Source organism: Dothidotthia symphoricarpi (assembly GCF_010015815.1).
Source record: "Dothidotthia symphoricarpi CBS 119687 unplaced genomic scaffold P153scaffold_11, whole genome shotgun sequence".
Taxonomy (NCBI): Eukaryota; Fungi; Ascomycota; class Dothideomycetes; order Pleosporales; family Dothidotthiaceae; genus Dothidotthia; species Dothidotthia symphoricarpi.
Window position 1 is genome coordinate 1,134,056 of NW_022985018.1, and position 19,289 is coordinate 1,153,344.

A 19,289-nucleotide genomic window follows, 5' to 3' on the forward strand; every position below is an offset into this window, starting at 1 on the left:
AGGCACAGATCGCCATCACAACCACGATTCTTGCACAGCCACACTCCGCTTATTGAAATTCAGCCCTATCCACTCCTTCGGGTTCCGCAGCTCAAAACACACAACTTGCGTGCCGCGAATTGACATCCCAGTCGGCGCCTTCCCACTCAGGGAGCCCTTTCCGTATCACCGATGCAGCTGCACTCCCGGATGTGGCAGCAATAGACAGCCCCCAAGCCAAGAGCAAAAACGAAATGAGTCCAAGACTGCACAGGAAGGGCGTTACTGCACCGGCATGGTATCCCGTGCTGATCGAACCCACGTACGTGTAGAAGCCTCACTCCGGCTGTGGCGGCAGGCCGCTTCGGTCTCATTTTACGAGCCACAGTTCCACCTTCCTGGTTTGGGGGGCTCCAGACGTACCGTCCTGTACGGATAGGTCCAAGGAGGAATAAACCTGCTGCCTGCTGTGTTGGTTTTCGATAAGTTTACCAAAACGGAGTAGTACAGGCGATGATTTTCAAAGGTCCCTCGCTGTTACTTGGCTGCGTAAGCCGTAAGCTGTCTGTGCAACTCTGGTGCACCAACCGTTCGTTGCTTGTTGCGTGGCGGAGCGCGCTTCATCGTTCCTGCACAGGGCACCTGGTCGCTCCCGTCGAGGGAGATTACACTGTATACGTATAAGAGACATTGCTTGTCCTGCTGATTGGGGGATTGCTTCGAAACTCCCCCTTCCCTCATACCGCGCTCAGACCTCTGCTCCTTCCCAGGCCAGATATTAGTGATCAGCCGCCTCTCGACTATCCCTTTCCGTTGATCTCGCGAATCTCCCTCAGCTTGCTACATCTCGCTCCGTTCTTGTCTACCGCTCTCGCTCGATATACACGCCCGCCAGCCGTTTCCTCCAAACTCAACCCAAACTCAACATCGAACTCAACATGGGAGGAGAATGCCCCAACTGCCGTGGAAACGGGTCAACAAAGTGCGATGACTGTAACGGCACCGGCTGCTGCAACTGCAAGAGGAGCGGAAGGCAAAAATGCCATGTGTGCGAGGGCGCAGGCGTCATCCACACCAATAATTGAGGTCGCAAGCAAAACCCTGGGGCATCTGCGAGAGCAATCAAGAGGATATGGGCTGGGGGGCTCAGGAAGCTCCAGGTACGTGACCAACCCGGCATGAATGACTGCGATCGTCTTTCACGCCAGAGGGCGTACAAGCCTTCTTGCTCATCCCAATATAAACTGACACCCACCATCAGGTTGTGCGTCGTTGTCATTACGGCGCAATCACCCGTCGTCAATATCCACCGGCACCCAACACGCCATCTGTCGATTGTGCAGGTCACCGACAGACCCCCGCAAAACACACCCTGAAACCATGCAGGGAATTGCGCAGGATACGCAAGCACGCAACAAACGTAAAATACGCAATCAGATTTACACCAGGAAGTCATTTCCGAAATTTCCGACATTTCCGAGTTTCATTTAGCGTGGGCGTTGGGCTGTTTCACCCCTCTTATTGGCTGGCGGGGGGTGCGAAGCATTGGAGATTTGCCGGATTCGAGTGGACGGGGGTGGTGTTTCTTGGAGAATGGAGATCATGGTGATCCCTCGTCTGACGGGGTGGGGTGACGTGGTTGGGTGGGAGGATCGTGTTTGAGAATGGCGCAAGCTTTCGTCTGTTCAGGGTTCTTGCTCATCTTGTTTCGCTGCCTGGTATTACGCTTTCTGCCTTGTTTTTCTTGGCTGATGGATCGGGTGAGGCCTTGTGGAAACTTGGTCATCTGGCATATGTATCCTGCAGATATCATGTTCTCAAATTTAACCATCACTAGCATCCGCACCGTTTGAAGAGGCGCTGGAGGCGCTGGTTGGCAGCAGCGCCAGAGTGATGGATTCTCTTACCCCAGTGCTCATGGTCAAAAGGTGCTAAGACCATCTTGCCATTTATGACATGTGTAAAGACAGTGTGCAGATCGCTGCATCTCATTTGTGCCACCGATCCTCTTGGCCATCCATGTTCACTGGTATTCGCAGGTTCACATCCTAACAGACGTTCAATCTCGAGTAATTTCGCACAAACACATGTTAGTAGCTTGCTCGAGATACGTTTGCGATACAGTGTGTTGCCGCTCTTTATGCTTCCAACTTTCGCACCAGGATGCTTGATGATACGACCCGAGAGGGGGATGATACTCGCAAGGATAAGTACTTTGGAGACAGGGAACAACATCCAGATATCCTTCTCGGGTCTTCGAACCACACGACAAAAATGCTCAGAGAACGCTTTGCCCAAGAACACTGGGATGAGGATGCAGTCTAGATGTTGGAAGAGAGCAGACTGATAATTCAGGATGTGTTTTGTAGGTAGACATGTTTTATTTTCACTCTTGTGACTCAGAACTTTTTCTTGTTTTGCTCTAGGTGCAACACATCATTATCTGTTCAGTAGTCGTCTCCACGACTGATGATTTCTTTCACGGTAGGTCGGAGCAGGATGGTCTATTGTGCTTCGTTAATATGAATCTCCGTAGTTTATCGACTTGTGTACTTACATGTTCAAATTGGGCTGTGTATGACCCTTTCTTGTCAACCAAAGGCGGGTAGTCTTCAACGATACCAGATTTGACAAGACTGTTTAGCTGCCGATCTGTCAGTGACTCCGAGCATGAATTAAAGCTCTGTACTGTCATACACCGAGTAGATACTTGTCCTGACCAATCCTATCCAAATAGCGTCGACAGAAGGGAATGGTACCAAAGTTGTTCTTGATAGTACGCAACAGCGATTTGGCCGAAGTCAGACGAAGGTCAGTGTTTGGCGCATCGCTGCGTAGAGCGTAATGCGAGACCTCACCCTGATCGTGACACCGCCCATTGCCAGTGCTGCCGAACGTCTCGATAGCAAACACATCACCTTCTTCCATCTTCGTTGTATCGTTTGTCTTGATGATAGGAACACTCTTCGTGCCATGAATGCTGTATGGTAAGATAGTGTGGCCGGATAGTTCGCGGATCGGCTTGATTGGGTAGGTAGTCCCATTGATCTCGCATTCATAGCTTTCCATAGTCTCCTGAATGTACCCACCTAGCTCGCCGAGGCGGACGTCGATTCCTGCCTCGCGGAGACCGGTGTTGGTTGCGTCCTTGACGGCTGCGAGGAGGTTGTCATACATGGGATCGAATGCCATTGTGAAGGCGCTGTCAACGATACGACCATTCACGTGGATGCCAATGTCAACCTTCATGACGTTACTTTGTTGAAGCACTCGCTTGCAGCCGGCATTTGGGCTGTAGTGGGCTGCAATCTCGTCGATATTCAAACCTGTTGGGAAACCCATGCCGGCAATCAGAGCATCGCCTTCGGATAACCCGTCGTGTCCGACTACACGACGCACGCTATCTTCAATACCATTGGCGATTTCAGTGAGTGTCTGGCCTGGTTTAATGTTTTTCTGTGCCCACTGGCGAACCTGACGATGTGCCTCGGCCGCTTGACGATAATCCGAGAGGAAGTCGCTGTTCATATTGTCCAAATAACGCTTCTCCTCGTTAGTGCTGCGATAGAGGTTCTCATCCTTATATTCCACCTCCTCGCCTTTGGGGTAGTTGTTGTCTGGGAATAGTTGCGAGATCAGGACTGAGGGGGGATCAGTTTGGACAGTACTCTTCTTCTTCTTCTTCTTGGGCTTCTTCTTCCTGTTCCTCTTCTTTTTCGCGCCAGCGACAGCAGTAGCTTCAGGTGAATTCTCGTCAGCATCGTCATCCGAATCTTGACCGGAATGTTCTCCAGCATCGCCGTTCACAGTTCCATTAGCTTCTGCGACTATACAAGCTTCCGTTAGTTAGTGTCGCTTAGTTTTCACGGAGCATATGACGCACCGTTGAGCGTCTTGGGCTCATCTCCGGAGACTTTGGCAGCCATTTTGACGATTGATGTGACTACTTGGGTTCGTGTGAAAAGAACAAAGTTAACTCCAACGCCCGCCGTGTGACAGATCACCGATGGTCACGTGTCCGCGTCTCCGCAATTGCGGCACAGCACCTACCCTAGTCTAAAGAGTGGGCTGATCAACGGCTGGCCTCATTCACTAAAACCTTGCCTAGCACGACGAGCCAGGGACATTTCTTCGTACACAAATTTCTACGACGAATTAGTTATTGGTGTTGGCGCTGTTGCTACGTTCGGACTCAGGAAGCAAGCCCCGCCATAATGGCCGATAATCCATCAGAACCACCATCTAAGAGGCAGTGTTTGGGAACAGACTGTGAAAATGATGCTGGGTCTTTACAGTGCCCAACGTGTCTGAAGATAGGCGTGACAGACAGCTACTTCTGTTCCCAAGATTGCTTCAAGAGGAGCTGGGTTGGTTGATTCGTTCTTTACCTACTGAGATTCCAAGCTGACAAACCCCGTCTTGAAGAACGAACACAAGACCCTTCACAAAACAGCCAAAGATAAACCCCAAGTTGGTATAGTCCACGCTCTCATCCCTTCAATATTGTCTCTGAACCAGACTCAGCCACTGGACCTCACAATCCCTTCCCAACGTATGCCTTCACCGGTTCCGTCCGACCAGTCTATCCGCTTTCCGCGAGACGAGCCGTTCCCAAATCAATCAAACACCCCGACTGGGCCAAAACCGGCATACCCAGGGGTGAACAGCGCCTGCACAGCACCAAGATCGACATCCTCGACGCCAAAGGCCAGGAGGCAATGCGAAAAGTATGCCGACTAGCTCGAGAAGTACTCGACATCACGGCGGCGGAGCTCAAGCCCGGCATCACCACCGACTATCTCGACGAAATATGCCACAACGCGTGTGTGGAGCGGAACGTAAGCCCATCTCAATTCCATATGGGGGTCAATCAATCACTGCTAAATCTCAACCAGTCATACCCCTCTCCCCTAAACTACAACCACTTCCCCAAATCGCTCTGCACATCCCCCAACGAAGTAGTCTGCCACGGCATCCCAGACCACCGCATCCTCCTCGACGGCGACATCCTCAACCTCGACATCTCGCTCTACCACGGCGGCTACCACGCCGACCTCAACGAAACATACTACATCGGCGACCGCGCAAAAGCAGACCCAGACTCCGTCCGCGTCGTCGAAACAGCCCGCGAGTGTCTCGACAAAGCAATCGAGCTCGTCCGGCCCGGCAGACCGATTCGAGAATTCGGCCACGTGATTGAGAAACACGCCAAGTCGCGCAACTGCAGCGTGGTCGCGACTTGGGGCGGACATGGGATTAACACGGAGTTCCACCCCCCGCCGTGGATTCCGCATTATAGCAAGAATCGCGCTGTGGGCGTGTGCAGGCCCGGTATGACCTTCACGATTGAACCGATTCTTACCCTGGGGAAACCGCGTGAGGTGCATTGGCCGGATAAGTGGACGAATGTTACTGTTGATGGGAAGCGGACTGCGCAGTTTGGTGGGTTTATGGGTGTTCTGTGGAAGGTGATTGGTTGCTGATACCTGTGCAGAACATACTTTGCTTGTTACGGAGACGGGGGTGGAGGTCTTGACGGCGGGGAATGAGAATTCTCCGGGGGGTGCGATACCGATGCCGACAACGAGCACGAAGGAGAAGTAGAGGCTGATGACGCATCAAACGCGTAGTCTGGGTGGTCAATGCCGGGTAAAGTTCTCTATTAGGGCGTAAAGGTATGATGATATGAACTGGGTTTGCAAAGAAGGAGAGCCGCGAGGCTTCGTAACACATAGCCTATATCGCCTACATCACTACGAGGAATTCGTCAGGAAACACATACAATTTCAACACGATCAGAAGAAAAGCGCGTTGAACCCATCACTAGGAAATTTCCCGCATCACATTCTCCCTTTCACTTTCACTTCCCCTTCCCCCTCCACGATAAAGCTATCCAAAACTCCAGACTACATTTAATCCACCAAGCAGAGATGCCCGAAGGCAGAGGCGCTTCCTAGCCCGCGGTCCGTCCCGCTACCGTTGCACGCATGCATGCATAGTACGCCTCCGGACCACATCTTCATAGAGATAAACCCCCTCGTCGAACATAGGTACGGCGGGGGCAGCAGAGCAAACAAGTATAGCAAGGCAAGGCATGGCATGGCACAAAAGCGATGAGCTTCGATGGATGAATAGATGTTCCGTTCTTTCTACTTCTACTTCTACTTCTACTCCGCCGTTTGCAAGGTGCACAGTAAGGTATGTGGGTGCCGACGGAGCGAGGAGTCTGCTCTTTCCCTCCCCTGCCCGTTCTCGTAGCAAATGGCTTGTATGGCTATGACGCAAGACGGAGGGACGTAGTTGGGTGGTCGCCGCTTGGTGGTATACTTCAGTGGGATGGCGCCCGACGTTCGTGCGGCTGAATCATAGCTGCAGATGCGAAATGTCCGACGACCATAGACGTGGCCTATCATGAACTGAGCGGCAAAAGACGCGGGAGCCGTGCATTCCTCGTAGGCGGGTGGTCGAGTTGCGATCCCCATCACACAGCACATATCCTCCCTTGCTCAGGCCATGCAATGCTTCCTCCGTAAACTCCCCTTCCATCACCCACACGAGGAAGAGCATCGTCGATCAAAAGACGTCCATCTCCGTCGTAACGCGCTTACCAAACCACTCCACCAGCTCATCGCCCTTGGTCTCATCCCTGCCGGAGAAAAAGTCCGTCATGCGCATATCATCCCCGTCTTCCTCAACAGGCCAGTCGACGCCAACCTGCGCGTTCTTAACTTCGAGTAGCTCCTTCGCCGTGCCCCACGAGAAGCGGCACTCGTTCCCCCAGCCAAACAGCGGGTCCATGTTCGCCTTCAGCCACGTGGTAGTGCGCGCATCGGACGGGTAGCCCGAGCCCCACGCAACCTTAACCTCAGCATCGTCATGTGCGTCGGGGTTTGGGACGTGGTACGGTTCGAAGCAGACATCGAGGGCAGCATCCCTCGTGACCTTTGCGCACACACTCGCCGCGCTGACGACAGGGTACAAGCTATCCGCCTTCTTGGCGACGGTGATGTGGATGGTGGGCCATATGCGCTCGAGCCTCTTCTGGTAGGTTTCAGGCCTGCCGATGGTGTCGATGTAGATTTCCTTTACGTTGACGCCGCGGGCGAGGACTTCTGTGATGAGGTCGATGGTCGCGTCCATGGCTTGTGCGTTGAGGTTGTACACGGCGGGCGAGAGCATGTGTGCGGAGATGTCTTGGGCGGAGAGGGAGCGCGTGGCCCAGCCGCCGGATGCGTGGAGGTCGGTGCCGGGCGTGCAGAGGGTGCGCATGAGGGAGGAGCGGACCTCGGGGGTGAGCACTTTGGAGTCGTCGAAGTGGTGGGTTTGCGCGAGGAGCGAGTGGTGCTGGTCGATGGGGAGGTAGAAGAGGGCGTAGACCATGGGGCCTGGGCTTGTGTGTTAGTCGCGGTGTGGTGGGAGGAGTTTTATGGGTGGACTGCATACCGAGTACGGGGCCGCGACCGGCTTCGTCGACACCCAGCACGCATTCTGTCGACATGTCGTCTGCGATTTGTTGCGGTATGGGCGAGAAATGCGAATACGACTTTCCCGCGAGGATGTCAGGCTTGTGGATTGACGGCGCCATGAAGACGTTGGACAACGGAGTGGCTTGCTCGATTTCTAGTGTGTCCATCTGGACGTCTTCAATTGTGTCGGTCATGTTTGCGTAAATTGTGAGAGCTTGTGTGTGTGGCTGCAATAGTGTTGTGAATGTTTCGTGTTTTGGAGTGGTTGTAGTCGAGTTGGGACGACGCGTCGAACGGTCCAGTTACGCGACGCGATGCGATTGCCGAGCCCCACACACCTAAACCCGTTTTTGGTACTGTAGTTAAGCACCAATCCCTCATTTATCCCAAGTCTAGAATTTAGAAGCTATCCGTTCCTTCCAAAGCTTATATCTATGCCTAGACAACTCCAAGTAGTATTGAGCAGAATATCCCAAGAACCAGCAACACCATATCCCCCAACACCAGCCTCCCTCCATAACCCAGTACCCAGGCACACACCAAATCCCCACAACTTCGCGAATACCAAGCATCCCACCAACCCACCAGATCCCAGAGCACAGCCACATCTCCCAACAGCCAGACACCTACAAACAAACTTTGTATAAATCTAACCTACATACTATGTAGTTTGCCTAGCTGTTGTGAGGGTTTGCTGTACCTTCCGTAGGACTTCATCTTTTCGGAACTCTCCGAACGTTAGAACTGAGGTCTGAGACATTGAGCCTGCATGAGTAGAAGACATTCTGCCTATGTGGTAGAGTTTCGATATTGTTTTATTGGCAGTGATGCTGAGGTTACATCGGTGACCACTCATAAGTGCTCAAGTATTGTCTCTCCCTCGGGACTGCGAACGTAGCAGTTACCTATAAACGCAGATTGCAGCCGAGAGTTTGGTGCAAGTGTCTTACGCCGTTGTGAGCTTGTTTTCAAGCCCAGGAGCGGGGTGTGAGGTGGCGGAGAGGTGGAGTGGAGGTTGCTGGGGATGATTGAGAGGGGGAGCTCGCAAGTACCTGCTCTCGCTTGATGTTGAGGGTATATTTTAATGAGCGGCTACTTTCGATCACCGTCTCTCACGTATTGTTGCGCGCTTTGAAACGCTGTGTGAGATGTAGGTTGTAGAAAGAAGCACCGCACGAGGTTATAGTAGCAGAAGACAAACAATAGTAAGGGGATGTGTAATAGTAGTAGAGGAGGAAGCGTAGTGGTGGTAAGAGAATTTATAGTAGCAAGAGAAAAAGCGTAGCAGTAAGAGAAGAGAAGCACATTCACACATCCCACCCACTTTCACCATCACCATCACCATCCACGAAGCCAAGACCAATCTAGATATCAGAACCGGGGACTATATCAACCCCAAGCAACAAACAGCCAACCATCCAGTCAAACCATGCTATCAAACCCCCCCTACTCAACAACCTCCAATATCGTCCTCCCCACCCCCTTCCTAACCCTCTCCTGCACCCAATTCGGCATCCCCCTCAGCGCCGCAACCCTCCCCGCACTCTCGGGCAAAAACACCTGCCCCCCCCTCCCACTCAACACGCTCCTCACAACCGCATCCGCCACCGCCCCCGGCTCAAGCAACACACTCCCATTCCGACTAAGCTCCGCCTCAACAGGCTTAACAAGCGGCGTGCGCACCCAACCCGGGTGGATGGATGTAGTAACTATCCCTGTAGTTTTATACCGGAGGGCGAGTTCCTGGTTCAGCGCTGCCGCACGTTTAGCCTTGAAGACCCACAGAACGGGGGGGGAACAAAAAACGCACACTCATGAAACGCCAACACCGCCGCCTTACTAGCCGTATAATCCGCCACGCCCGCGACCCCCAAATAACTCGCCGTACTCGCCACCGTCACAACATGCCCTTTATTCCGCGCAATCATATGCGGCAGGAACGCTTTAACCGTGTACCAATTACTCAGCACGTTGACGTCGAAGATCTTGCGCAGATAGTCGTCCGGGGTGCTGAGGATGGTGTGGGCGGCGAGGATGCCTGCGTTGTTGATTAGGATGCTGGGGGGGCCGAGTGTGGCGCGGATTTTTTCGGCGGCGGCGTAGACGGCTTGGGGGGAGGTCAGGTCGCAGGGATAGTGCTTGATGTTTGCATCTAGGGGGTGTTGGTCAGTCGCCATCTCCCATCTCCCATCTTCCACCCCCAAACAAAGAAAAGAAGAGAAAGTAGGCGACTCACACCCCCGCATCCCCTCCGGCAAAGCAACAACATCCACAACCGCAACCCGCACCCCCTTCCCCGCCAACTTCCTTACAACTAGTTCCCCAATCCCCCCACACCCCCCCGTAACAACACAAACCTCCCCCTCAACCACCCACTTCGCCGCCCCCCACCGCCCCCCATTCAACGCAACGGCATTGAGCGTCTGGTTCGCTTTGCGCACTAGCCCGAGCGCGAGGACCCATTTCAGCGCCGTGACGATGCGGGCGTAGCGTACGGGGTTGGCGATGCGGTGGGTGAGGTGTGAGCGGATTCGGCGGGGGGAGGCGGTGAGGAGGTAGAGGAGGGTGGCTGTTAGGAGGGGGTTTAGGGCTGTGTGGGTGAGGGTTTGGGTTAGGAGGGTGGAGGCGTGGCGGAGGGCTAGCGACATGTTTCTTTTTGGAGAGGGATGTGGATATGTATGTAGGTATCGTCAGAGAAATATGAGGTCAAAAGAGAGAGAAAAGATTTAGATCATCATCAATGGGTGAGGGGGGTTTAGCATATCTATCCATTGGCGTGGATGGCATCGGGCGGAAGTGATGTCAGACCTCGGCTTTTTGCTCCATCTTATCGCCGCGCGCAGTGGTCTACTTAGTTTATTTAGGGCACGTAGGTGTACTGTAGCTCTACGGCCCGCAGATCGAGGCAGATCGGTCCCAGTCATCTGCTTGGACCGTGTGTATGTGCGTGGTTTTGGGCGGCGCATCGCTGACGTGCCCGATGAGTCGTGGATCCATGCACGGTAAATCTGGGGTACCGCAGTGGAGTCAGCTCGCTAAAGTCAGCTCCAATCAACCCTGATGGACATGGGGTGGTGCAAGAGCATGCAGAATTGAATATTCATCGTGATTTTCTGCCAAGCACGGCGTCCGCTATGACGGTATCTCCTCAACACCATGCTCAATAACCCATCGATACCCCAGCTTAAAAGCATGCTCTCTAACCATAACCCTTGTAGCTCATCAGAGCGAGATAAATGAAACAACGAAAGATAATGGTACAAGGTGTAACCTCCCCTTCAACTCCAGGCCATGTCAAAGACCCTGGCCCCTCCCACGACACCTAAACCCTCAGATAAGAAGAGTACGATCGCCGGGATCTTCCAACACCGCTCAATCCGACATCTTCCACGAGTCGAACCACTTCAGATGCTTCCACTGAGTGCTCGAACCGACCATGCCAAACGAAGTTGCCCTGAAGAGCCAGTAAAGACCAATGATGACTGCGTACATTACTCCGAAGATAGCCCAGCTGACCTGCTTGCTGAGCTTCCTGGTAGTGAAATCAAGACAGAAGCCCATGACCAGGATGGCGAACCACAGAGCGGGGTAGTAGTGGTGAACGTAGGTAACACGACCCATGGCGACGAAGGGAGCATAGTGAAGAGCCCAACCAACGATAGGGTAAAAGCCAGCGTAGTGAATCTGGTCGATTTCGAAAGAGTTGAGATCTTTGTAGCCGCGTTGCCAGCGAATAGTGTAGAATGCGACGATCAAGCCAAAGACGCCGAGACTGGCAGTACTGCCCCAGTAAACAAACGGGTTACCAAGGAGGAAGTACTTGACGACTGCAGCAGTGTTAGTTGTGATCAAAACTTTTCATGTAGAGAAAGACTTACTCTCGTCGCTCCAGCCACACATACGGAGACCGACATGAAGAAGAGGCCACTGCCAGAACGAGGAGGCCAGATCGTCTTGCTTATCCGGGTCCGGAACCAGCGCGTTGTTGGAGGTCATCATGGCAACGTTGAGATGGATGAAGTCCTGGAAGAAAGGCGACTTGTAATCACCGGGGTTGCCAGGTGGGAGCCTGTCGTTCGTGTGGCTCTCAATGTTCCAGTGGGTGTAGACATCGCGGGGGTTGTTCTTCTTAACGCATGTGGTCTCGATCTGCTTGAAACCCCACTGAGGAAGGTTGGTGTTGCCGGCGCGGAGATAGCAGTTCAGATCTTTGTGCCTCAGGCGGAAAGCGGTGGTGAGAGTTCGGAGCTTGGAGTGGTCCCTGGAAGCAGCATCGCGAAAAACTTCAACCACCCAGTGGTCTTTCGTGTCACCAACAGTCGTGTTGCCATAGCAGGACACTTCCCAATCGCCCTTGGTGACCGGAGCAGCGACCTGGTGCGAGTGGAGGTTGCGGCCAGTCTGAGCGTGGATGAGCCGAATGACATCGCCGTTTCCAGGGAAGCGGAGCTGCTCGTCTGGCTGGTACTCGACTTCGTGACGGTTGGGGTAGAAGAACCAGTCATTGTTCGCATCTTTGTGGTGGTAGCAGGTAATTTGTTGTTGCTGAGAACCTTCTGGGTACGTCTGGGCGTGGGAATGAAGAAGACCTCCTCCGTATCCCATGTTCTTCAGTGTAGCGCGGGAGCCATACGCGATTTCGAGAGGGCTGTCCTTGCCAACCTCAGTGCCGCGCAAGTTGGCTTGGAAGAGCGAGCTCATTTGCGCATCTCCCGGACCGCTGTTCTCGAGGATCAAGAAATGCAGATAGAAAGAGAAGATGTAGACTGCCGCAGGAATGAGAATCAGGCCGAAAACCCGGAATGCCAGATGCGACGCAAGTTCCATCTGTTGAAGTTAGCATCGAGGAGGTACAAAACTGAGGAATCCTGCCCTACCTTTGGCATCTTCAAGTCGCCAAACTTGTTCCAGAGATCCTCAATAGTGTAGAGTCCAACCAGAGCTGTGACGAAGAAGCCGACCCATTTGACACTGGTTACGCATCCGATCGAGACACCAGTCAACATCAGCCACAGCGCCCACTCGGGAGAGAAGGGGTCTTTTTGTAAGCGATGGAACTTGGACCAGCAGAAGACGGTGGTAAAGGTGAAGCAGAGCAGCATCGAGTCGAGCAGGATGAAACGGCTGATGGTAGTGTACGAGTTCTCGCACAAGACCGCCAGCGTGACGAGCCAGACGGTTGGCCTCCGGAAGTTCAGCTCCTTGGCGGTGAAGTAGGCGAGAGGAATGCAAACAGCACCGAACGCCGCGTTGAAGAGGCGCATGAAGGTGTAGTTCAGCTCCTCGGGGTATGTTTCTCCAGACTTGAACTCAAACGTGCCATTGTATCCCGCGAGGTATCCAGACAGGCCGACCAACATCTTTCCCAGCGGAGGGTGGACATCGAAGTAGAACTCGCGTTGGAGGTAGTGGGACCCGAACTTGCCAAAACTGCCCCTCTGTTAGGATACGTGTAGTGTGTAGTGTGGCTGCTCTGCTTACTGAGCTTCATCCCAGGTAACAATCGGCGAGAGACCAATCTTCCACATGCGCGTGAAGAAGGCGAGGGCGGTGAATACCAGCGGCGCCAGGATGAACTCGTAGTCGTCGAGGAAGGAGATGACGCTGAACGCCTGTGATGGAATTAGCCAATGACTCGAGCATGTGGCGTGAAGCTTCTGCGAGCTCCAATGTCGCGCATGCATGGAAGCCGTACCCTGTCCTTTGACTTCTCCTGGATTGGGGCCGCAGCCTGGGCTGGTGGTGCTGGTTGAGCAGCTGCGACGTTTCTCCTCCGCAGCTCCTCCGCCTGTGCATCCACCCCCGTGGTGCGCACGGAAGGGTCCATGCTGAGGATTGACTTCGCCCTTCTACAGAGCTTGCGACGTGTTGCCGTGTATCAGTATCAGGAGAGAAATCGTGTTCGGGGCTGCGTTGGTGGGATGTCGAGGCCGCGCGCCACACAAGACAGGTACCGGCCAAAGGAAAAAGGGATTAAAGAGAGAAGAAGAAGCTCAAAGGAGTTGAGAGCTCGAAGATGCTCACTGCAAAGAGCAAAGTAGACAGCCCCCTGCGTTGAGGAGGTTATTGGAAGGATGCTGAAATAGTTCAACGGGGAAGCTGCTGAACGCTAAGCCTGTCCACGCAGGCGCAAGGGGTAATCCGAGAACCATACTGGACACCTGTCTTGTTCAGCTCACATGTCACGTCAGCACCCCTCCTAAATACAGTGAAAGAAGCAACACGCAATCATCGTCTACGCAATGGAGCTGCACAATTGCATCTTGGACCATGATCTGCCATGACATGCTCAGGGAAGAACCTGGGGAGGGTCCAATTCCAAAATAGGAAGGAAATGCCCGTGTCAGCGGGCCGGCAAACTATATTATCACGCACGCGAGACAGCAACGCCGCCGAAGAGCTTGTCCTCACATTGACGTCTTTTCAATCCCAGTAATAATCTATTTCAAGCTGCCTATATGCACACTATCCAAGCCTAAACAGCCCCAAACACTCGCTATAAGAAATGCCATGCGTCCTCTATCAACACAAAACTCGCGTGCCAAGTGATATCACTCCGGGTATCGAACCATGTCGCTGCCAAACACGGCCAGATGATGCAAAACGTCCAGGAAATGCCAACAACGAGTGTGTGCTGCTCAGAGCTCATCTTGGTCTATCCGCTTGTACTTCCCGCTTGAGCTGTCGCCTCCGTTGCCGTTCCTCTTCACCATGTTGGAGATCCAGCCGCCGATGCCCTCACCGTCAGCCTCCGCCTTTGACAACGAGTTGCCGCTCTCAAGATCAGGCGGATCGATGTTGAGTCCGGGAATGGCAGCATCTGCACCGCGACCACCTCGGATATCCAGAGATGGGACAGGTGAGCCACGGTCGCCGCTGAAGAGCGATTCTACTTCGGCTAGAGTTTGGGGTGTCGCCGCGACAGTCGTAGCGTCTCCGAACAGAGAGTTCATGTCCTCTAGACGAACGTTGGCAGTCTCGGGGTAGATGAAGTATACTGGAATATGATTAGCAAGCTGTGATGGAATGACTATGCGCAGCTGAACTTACCGATAACAAAACTAGCGGCGCAGAAGAAGGCGTGAATGAGGTACAGACGCCATTGAATGTGCTCCTGCAGTATAGGCGTCATCTCTCCAACGAGCCAGTTGAAGGCCCAGTTAGTTGCAGTGCTCAGACTGGCACCCTTGGCACGGATGGTAAGCGGCAGGATCTCTGGCGGGTACAGCCATGGAATAGGGCCCCATGAGTATCCGAAAGCCGCGTTGTATATCATGACCGAGATGACGACCATGTTGGGCGTCCAGCTCGCTTGCAGAAAGATGAAGTAGGAAATTGCAGAGAGCGAGATGGCCATGGCGATTGCTCCAGAGAGCAAGATCTTGCGACGTCCCAATGTATCCACAACATACCAAGGCGGAATCGTAGACAGGAGATACGTGATGGCGTTGATGCCCGTCATGAGGATCGCCTGACGGCCAACCCAGCCAGCTTCTTCAAAGACGAGGGGTGCATAGTACGATATGACGTTGATGCCGTTGAGTTGCGCAAGGGCTTGGGCAGACATGGCAATGAAGACGCGCTTGTAGTATCGCTTGAACATATCCGAGTATGAACGTTCACCTTCTTGGCGGGCAAGCAGCACGTTCATCTTGATCTCTCGGTATTCATCTCGTGCTTTAGGGTTGTGGATGTCACCCTTTCCATACAAATTGGCGATGACTACAATGCCCTCCTCATCGTGGTCGTTGTCCAAAAGCCACCTGAAATTGTTAGCTGATTTCGTCGGCGAACTTGAATACTACAAACCTAGGGGACTCGCAGATGAGCAAGCTGCCGCTCGCCAGAAGCAGTCCCATGATGCACTGCAGAGCCAATGGAACTCTCCAGGCCCAGTCGTTCTTCATGTAGCTGCAGAAGTAGTCCACCCAGACGCTGGCAGCATAGCCAGCGATGTTGCCTGTGAATTCAATGCAGCCCATTCTCCCTCTGTTGTGAGGTGGTGAGATTTCCGACTGGTAAACCGGGACGATGGTCGAGAGCGCTCCCACTCCCAGACCAGCAATGATTCTCCCCAGCATCATCATCGCCATGCCGTTGGCTGTGGTCTGTAGGGCGCCGCCAACGATGAAGATGAGCGACCCGTACATGATGGTCTTGCGTCTGCCTAGAACATCGCCAATGCGGCCGACCACTAGTGACGAGATGAATGCGCCGACTTCCAATATGGCAATCATGGTGCCCAGCTCGGCAGCTGTAGGCTGGTTGAAGTAGTCCTTGAAGTAGACTCCACTATGATGCGCCATTAGAAATGCTCGAGGATGGAGGGGTTCGGGGCGGCGCACGTAATGATTCCAGACATGACTCCCTGGTCATAGCCAAAGAGAAACACTCCCAACGACACGAACACACTGGTGAAGTAGCTTTGGCCGGTCAGTAATGGTTGCATGCGAAGGTGCGCGTAGCTGCTCACATCAACTTCTTCCCGTGCAGCCCGTGGATGCGGGAGGGGCCATCGTTGGGCGCCATAATGGCAACGAGGAGCTTCTCCGCTTGCGAGATTGTTCGCGGCCCAGGGTCGGGTATCTCTATGTCCTCCTTCTGGAGCCTCCGGGAGCCCTTCTCGCGGAAGCTGTCCTGCGACTGGAAGCGTGCGTGCTTCTGGTGCTGGCGGCGCTGCTTGGGACGGCTCTCTTCGAGCGAGTCTCGCACACGGATGCGCAGCAGGTCTTCGCGGTCGGCAAGCTGGTCGACAAGATCGCCTGTGTCACTCCAGAGCGAAAGGTCAGAATCAGACGAAGGGGTGTCAAAGGACGCGCTATCCTTATCGCGGTCGTCGAGGAGATAAGCCGAGTCGGTGTCTCGCCGACGTGCTGTGGACGACAAGTCGTGCAGCGGGATGTTGGCTGGCCTCCTGTGGTTGTGCGAGGAGGAAGGAATCTTGAAGGTGGCAGGCAGTTAGGGAGCAGCCGACTCCACGAGCAGTTCGTAAAGAAACGCGATATGGTCACAGGGCCGATGGGCACGGCGGAGAGACCTAGAGCAAGAGCGGTCAAGCCCAGTCACATCTGACGGCTGTCGAGACGGGTTAAGGACGGTTTGGCACCGTGATCAGGAAGCGATACAGTTGCGAGCAGCATGCGGTGAGCTCCTTGCCTTGTCTGGCTGAGCGATCCACCCAAAGCACCCTGTAGCTGCGCCTTGGCGCGTCCCTACTCGAACCGGGTCCGAGCAGATTGGGCATAAATCGTGACTTTCAATCTGCTGTCACTTTTGAAAGCGGGACGCCATGTGCGATGATGTCTCGCTGCAGAAGGAAGACGGGCGTTATTTCGGATGCGTGTCTGCTTGCGGGCGCCTGTCTCGCTTCTGCAGGTTCCTATGCACAATCACTCGGTCGATGCAAGCTTTCTACTTCTCGGAGGAGACGGCGGGAATGAATCAAAAGACGAGGAGACAAGCTTGACAGACTCGCATTTCCTCGGGCTGCTTCAGTCTTGTACTGTTTCAGACATCATGATGGCTCGTCACCGAGCAACCATGTCGAGTGCAAGATAGATCGCCTTCGATCGCGGATCTGCGTTCCACAACAGCTCATCCGACAGCACGGCAACTGCACGCGTAACTGTCTGTACCGTATCACGAGAGCTCTCAGTGCAGCACTCAACGTGGACAACATGGCTTTATGTCTCAAGCCTGAGACCATGCTCGTGAAATTGGCAACATCCCGAAATCTCCTAATAGGAGAGATCCTGGCAGTTCCAGATGTTTACAAAACAAAAGTCCAAGGGAAGAATGTTCGTGACCTGAAACATGTCCGTTCGATGCAACGACTAGGTAGGTATGGCTGTACGTACAGCTGTGTATACACGTCAGAGATACACGTAGGCTTTGAATAATTCAGAAGTCATTTGCGTGCATCTCCATATACAGCACACCAAGTAGCTAAAGACGTACGGATGAGATGACGATCTCGTCATATGACCATCTCGACCATCGTCGAAACCACGGTGTTGGTTGAAGAAGCAAAGCTGAGAGTGGCTGGTGCGCAAGCCTCGCCGATCGAATCCTAGGTTGAGACTATCACCCCGTGATTGGCTGTACCACGATATTATGTTTGTCCGCGCCAGTCTTTGTTGCCCTCAAGAAGTTTGCAAGCCCTCGAATTGTCTGGCCACTGTTCCTCTTAACTGCAATATCCTCTCGAGCCGTTGCGAATCGTGAGGCGTTGGTCTGGCGCCCGTGACAGCGCGGTTACGAATCTTGGCCTGCTTCCTTGATTCTCCCAGCCACGCCACGGCACCGACCTTGCAGATTGCAGCCGTTGGGATATCATCTCTCACGACCCGCACTGGCCTGAACTCCTCCACAATTCACCACTGCAACCTTTACCTACCCACGGCGCGCCAATCCGTTCCCTCTTCCTCTGACACTCGCTGGACCTGCAATTCCACCACGACCGCTCGTCCGCCCTCACCGCAATTCACCGATCGCGAGGCTGCGCGCCCCTGTAAACGGCCATGTCGCGATTCGGCAAGTTCGACGACTTTTGTCGCGACACAGGCAATCTTGGTTCGACACTACCAGGTATGCTGCCACTCCCATCCTCATTTGTGCATCTCGAATTAGACTCTTACTGACTGTTGATAGTTTGTTATGTACGCCGAACCCTAGCATCACTGTCCGCGAATCCACGCTAACCGCAACACCTCACAGCTCTTCGACCAAGCATCTACACGGCAAGGAACAGGATGGCAGGGTGGCTGCAATCTCGTAGGCTTTGGTGTCGGTGGGAGCAGTAGACTCAAGAACTTGGGTCAGTACTTGGCGACGTGACTGGGCTGGACACTCGGCTGACCGTAGCAGGCTCGATAATACTCTGTGGCTTCGCAATCCTCATCTCAGCCTTCTTGCTATGGAGATCAGAACGGAAAAAGGCCGCTGTCGGGAGACGGTATGTGGCTTGCAAGAATTTGACTGGAACTGTTGCTAACTGTAAACAGAGAGATGCAGCTATTCCTCCTTGGTTACATAGTCATATCCATTTGCGAAATATTCACGATTGGCGGCTTCCCTCTCAATAGCACCGTGCGCATCGTACGTTGTCGGCCTCACACCTCGCACGAGAGCATTGTCTAACTATCCCACAGGCTTTCGTCGGCGTCCACATCGCTGCCATCGTCGCGACTTGCTGGGTACTCATGCTCAACGGCGCAGTTGGCTACCAGCTCCTCGATGACGGTACTGCAATGTCAGTCGGCCTCCTCCTGATCTCCTCCGTCTTGATATTTATTGGAACGGGCTACATCGCGCTCGACACTGGATTTGGCTGGACCGGCTACTGGAACGACACACTGGCGCTACCAAATCAGGCGTATGCTCTCTACGTTCTCTACCAAATAGTCCCACTAGTCTTCCTCGTCATCTTCTTTCTATTAGAGGCATTCTTGGTCCTGCGCATTCTCGGCGAGCGCAAACCAATGCGTACGTACTCGGCAGGCGATTTTCTTGTGGCAATCACTAACATGCTTGTGTAGTATACTTGCTTGCTGCCGCAATCTTCTTTGCCATCGGGCAAGTCTTCCAGTATGTTGTCAGCACGCACCTCTGCACCGGCACCAGCGGCAAGATCAACGGAGGGCTGTTCGAGACGCTTTTCACCCTGCTCGCGGTAGTGATGATTTGGATATTCTGGTCGAGCATTACGGAGGACGATTGGCCCATGCCAGTGGAAACAGGTTCATACCACTAATAGAATCGCGAGATATATGGAGGGTGGACGAGAGATACGGCGTAATGTTTCATGACTTTTCCAGCATAGCGTATACCATCTTGGGAATTCCT

General features: G+C 53.6%; 9 protein-coding genes across 9 annotated transcripts; 4 read left to right on the plus strand and 5 right to left on the minus strand.

Moving 5' to 3' along the window:
- Positions 1-233: 233 nt before the first annotated feature.
- Positions 234-1,355, plus strand: P153DRAFT_386303 (uncharacterized protein; the record flags this gene model as incomplete). The annotated part of the gene is made up of 3 exons (XM_033670515.1): positions 234-301; positions 750-1,139; positions 1,241-1,355. 3 exons carry the CDS (start codon positions 234-236, stop codon positions 1,353-1,355), a joined length of 573 nt encoding a protein of 190 aa, XP_033523504.1.
- Positions 1,356-1,996: 641 nt separating this feature from the next.
- Positions 1,997-3,937, minus strand: P153DRAFT_367392 (peptidase M24A, methionine aminopeptidase). The gene is made up of 4 exons (XM_033668262.1): positions 3,863-3,937; positions 2,677-3,806; positions 2,537-2,623; positions 1,997-2,483 (listed from the first exon to the last, which is right to left on the minus strand). Exons 1-4 carry the CDS (start codon positions 3,903-3,905, stop codon positions 2,427-2,429), a joined length of 1,317 nt encoding a protein of 438 aa, XP_033523505.1. The 5' UTR covers positions 3,906-3,937; the 3' UTR covers positions 1,997-2,426.
- Positions 3,938-3,939: 2 nt separating this feature from the next.
- On the plus strand, positions 3,940-5,816 carry P153DRAFT_367393 (methionine aminopeptidase 1). Its single transcript, XM_033668263.1, has 5 exons — positions 3,940-4,346; positions 4,405-4,453; positions 4,504-4,817; positions 4,875-5,421; positions 5,474-5,816. The coding sequence occupies exons 1-5, from the start codon at positions 4,194-4,196 to the stop codon at positions 5,581-5,583; spliced, it is 1,173 nt and encodes a 390-aa protein (XP_033523506.1). The 5' UTR covers positions 3,940-4,193; the 3' UTR covers positions 5,584-5,816.
- Positions 5,817-6,102: 286 nt separating this feature from the next.
- Positions 6,103-7,700, minus strand: P153DRAFT_341640 (uncharacterized protein). The gene is made up of 2 exons (XM_033665932.1): positions 7,423-7,700; positions 6,103-7,364 (listed from the first exon to the last, which is right to left on the minus strand). Exons 1-2 carry the CDS (start codon positions 7,637-7,639, stop codon positions 6,553-6,555), a joined length of 1,029 nt encoding a protein of 342 aa, XP_033523507.1. The 5' UTR covers positions 7,640-7,700; the 3' UTR covers positions 6,103-6,552.
- A 154-nt stretch (positions 7,701-7,854) lies between these two features.
- On the plus strand, positions 7,855-8,124 carry P153DRAFT_367395 (uncharacterized protein). The gene has a single exon (XM_033668264.1). The coding sequence runs from the start codon at positions 7,880-7,882 to the stop codon at positions 8,090-8,092; it is 213 nt and encodes a 70-aa protein (XP_033523508.1). The 5' UTR covers positions 7,855-7,879; the 3' UTR covers positions 8,093-8,124.
- Positions 8,125-8,891: 767 nt separating this feature from the next.
- Positions 8,892-10,371, minus strand: P153DRAFT_341644 (NAD(P)-binding protein; the record flags this gene model as incomplete). The annotated part of the gene is made up of 3 exons (XM_033665933.1): positions 9,682-10,371; positions 9,256-9,597; positions 8,892-9,199 (listed from the first exon to the last, which is right to left on the minus strand). The coding sequence occupies exons 1-3, from the start codon at positions 10,091-10,093 to the stop codon at positions 8,892-8,894; spliced, it is 1,062 nt and encodes a 353-aa protein (XP_033523509.1). The 5' UTR covers positions 10,094-10,371.
- A 21-nt stretch (positions 10,372-10,392) lies between these two features.
- Positions 10,393-13,538, minus strand: P153DRAFT_317755 (glycosyltransferase family 39 protein). Its single transcript, XM_033665032.1, has 5 exons — positions 13,141-13,538; positions 12,927-13,057; positions 12,323-12,875; positions 11,324-12,272; positions 10,393-11,272 (listed from the first exon to the last, which is right to left on the minus strand). Exons 1-5 carry the CDS (start codon positions 13,270-13,272, stop codon positions 10,818-10,820), a joined length of 2,220 nt encoding a protein of 739 aa, XP_033523510.1. The 5' UTR covers positions 13,273-13,538; the 3' UTR covers positions 10,393-10,817.
- A 282-nt stretch (positions 13,539-13,820) lies between these two features.
- On the minus strand, positions 13,821-16,689 carry P153DRAFT_431911 (uncharacterized protein; the record flags this gene model as incomplete). The annotated part of the gene is made up of 6 exons (XM_033672936.1): positions 13,821-14,442; positions 14,496-15,208; positions 15,255-15,737; positions 15,791-15,868; positions 15,919-16,385; positions 16,552-16,689. 6 exons carry the CDS (start codon positions 16,687-16,689, stop codon positions 14,084-14,086), a joined length of 2,238 nt encoding a protein of 745 aa, XP_033523511.1. The 3' UTR covers positions 13,821-14,083.
- Positions 16,690-17,577: 888 nt separating this feature from the next.
- On the plus strand, positions 17,578-19,239 carry P153DRAFT_367398 (uncharacterized protein). Its single transcript, XM_033668265.1, has 7 exons — positions 17,578-18,032; positions 18,096-18,103; positions 18,162-18,261; positions 18,312-18,399; positions 18,449-18,542; positions 18,596-18,929; positions 18,983-19,239. Exons 1-7 carry the CDS (start codon positions 17,966-17,968, stop codon positions 19,195-19,197), a joined length of 906 nt encoding a protein of 301 aa, XP_033523512.1. The 5' UTR covers positions 17,578-17,965; the 3' UTR covers positions 19,198-19,239.
- Positions 19,240-19,289: the final 50 nt, after the last annotated feature.

What these genes read in the sequence shown, in the direction of transcription:
- P153DRAFT_341640 (XM_033665932.1), bottom strand. Translation starts at nt 7,639, where the DNA reads ATGACCGACACAATTGAAGACGTCCAGATGGACACACTAGAAATCGAG. An exon ending in CGGTCGCGGCCCCGTACTCG is followed by an intron (nt 7,365 to 7,422) that starts GTATGCAGTCCA and finishes ACACAAGCCCAG; the next exon opens with GCCCCATGGTCTACGCCCTC.
- P153DRAFT_367395 (XM_033668264.1), top strand. Translation starts at nt 7,880, where the DNA reads ATGCCTAGACAACTCCAAGTAGTATTGAGCAGAATATCCCAAGAACCA.
- P153DRAFT_367398 (XM_033668265.1), top strand. Translation starts at nt 17,966, where the DNA reads ATGTCGCGATTCGGCAAGTTCGACGACTTTTGTCGCGACACAGGCAAT. An exon ending in CAGTAGACTCAAGAACTTGG is followed by an intron (nt 18,262 to 18,311) that starts GTCAGTACTTGG and finishes TGACCGTAGCAG; the next exon opens with GCTCGATAATACTCTGTGGC. An exon ending in TCAATAGCACCGTGCGCATC is followed by an intron (nt 18,543 to 18,595) that starts GTACGTTGTCGG and finishes ACTATCCCACAG; the next exon opens with GCTTTCGTCGGCGTCCACAT.
- P153DRAFT_367393 (XM_033668263.1), top strand. Translation starts at nt 4,194, where the DNA reads ATGGCCGATAATCCATCAGAACCACCATCTAAGAGGCAGTGTTTGGGA. An exon ending in CAAAGATAAACCCCAAGTTG is followed by an intron (nt 4,454 to 4,503) that starts GTATAGTCCACG and finishes AACCAGACTCAG; the next exon opens with CCACTGGACCTCACAATCCC. An exon ending in GAAGCGGACTGCGCAGTTTG is followed by an intron (nt 5,422 to 5,473) that starts GTGGGTTTATGG and finishes ATACCTGTGCAG; the next exon opens with AACATACTTTGCTTGTTACG.
- P153DRAFT_317755 (XM_033665032.1), bottom strand. Translation starts at nt 13,272, where the DNA reads ATGGACCCTTCCGTGCGCACCACGGGGGTGGATGCACAGGCGGAGGAG. An exon ending in GCGACTTGAAGATGCCAAAG is followed by an intron (nt 12,273 to 12,322) that starts GTAGGGCAGGAT and finishes TAACTTCAACAG; the next exon opens with ATGGAACTTGCGTCGCATCT. An exon ending in GTGTGGCTGGAGCGACGAGA is followed by an intron (nt 11,273 to 11,323) that starts GTAAGTCTTTCT and finishes ACACTGCTGCAG; the next exon opens with TCGTCAAGTACTTCCTCCTT.
- P153DRAFT_367392 (XM_033668262.1), bottom strand. Translation starts at nt 3,905, where the DNA reads ATGGCTGCCAAAGTCTCCGGAGATGAGCCCAAGACGCTCAACG. An exon ending in AGGACAAGTATCTACTCGGT is followed by an intron (nt 2,624 to 2,676) that starts GTATGACAGTAC and finishes ACAGATCGGCAG; the next exon opens with CTAAACAGTCTTGTCAAATC. An exon ending in ACACAGCCCAATTTGAACAT is followed by an intron (nt 2,484 to 2,536) that starts GTAAGTACACAA and finishes GAAGCACAATAG; the next exon opens with ACCATCCTGCTCCGACCTAC.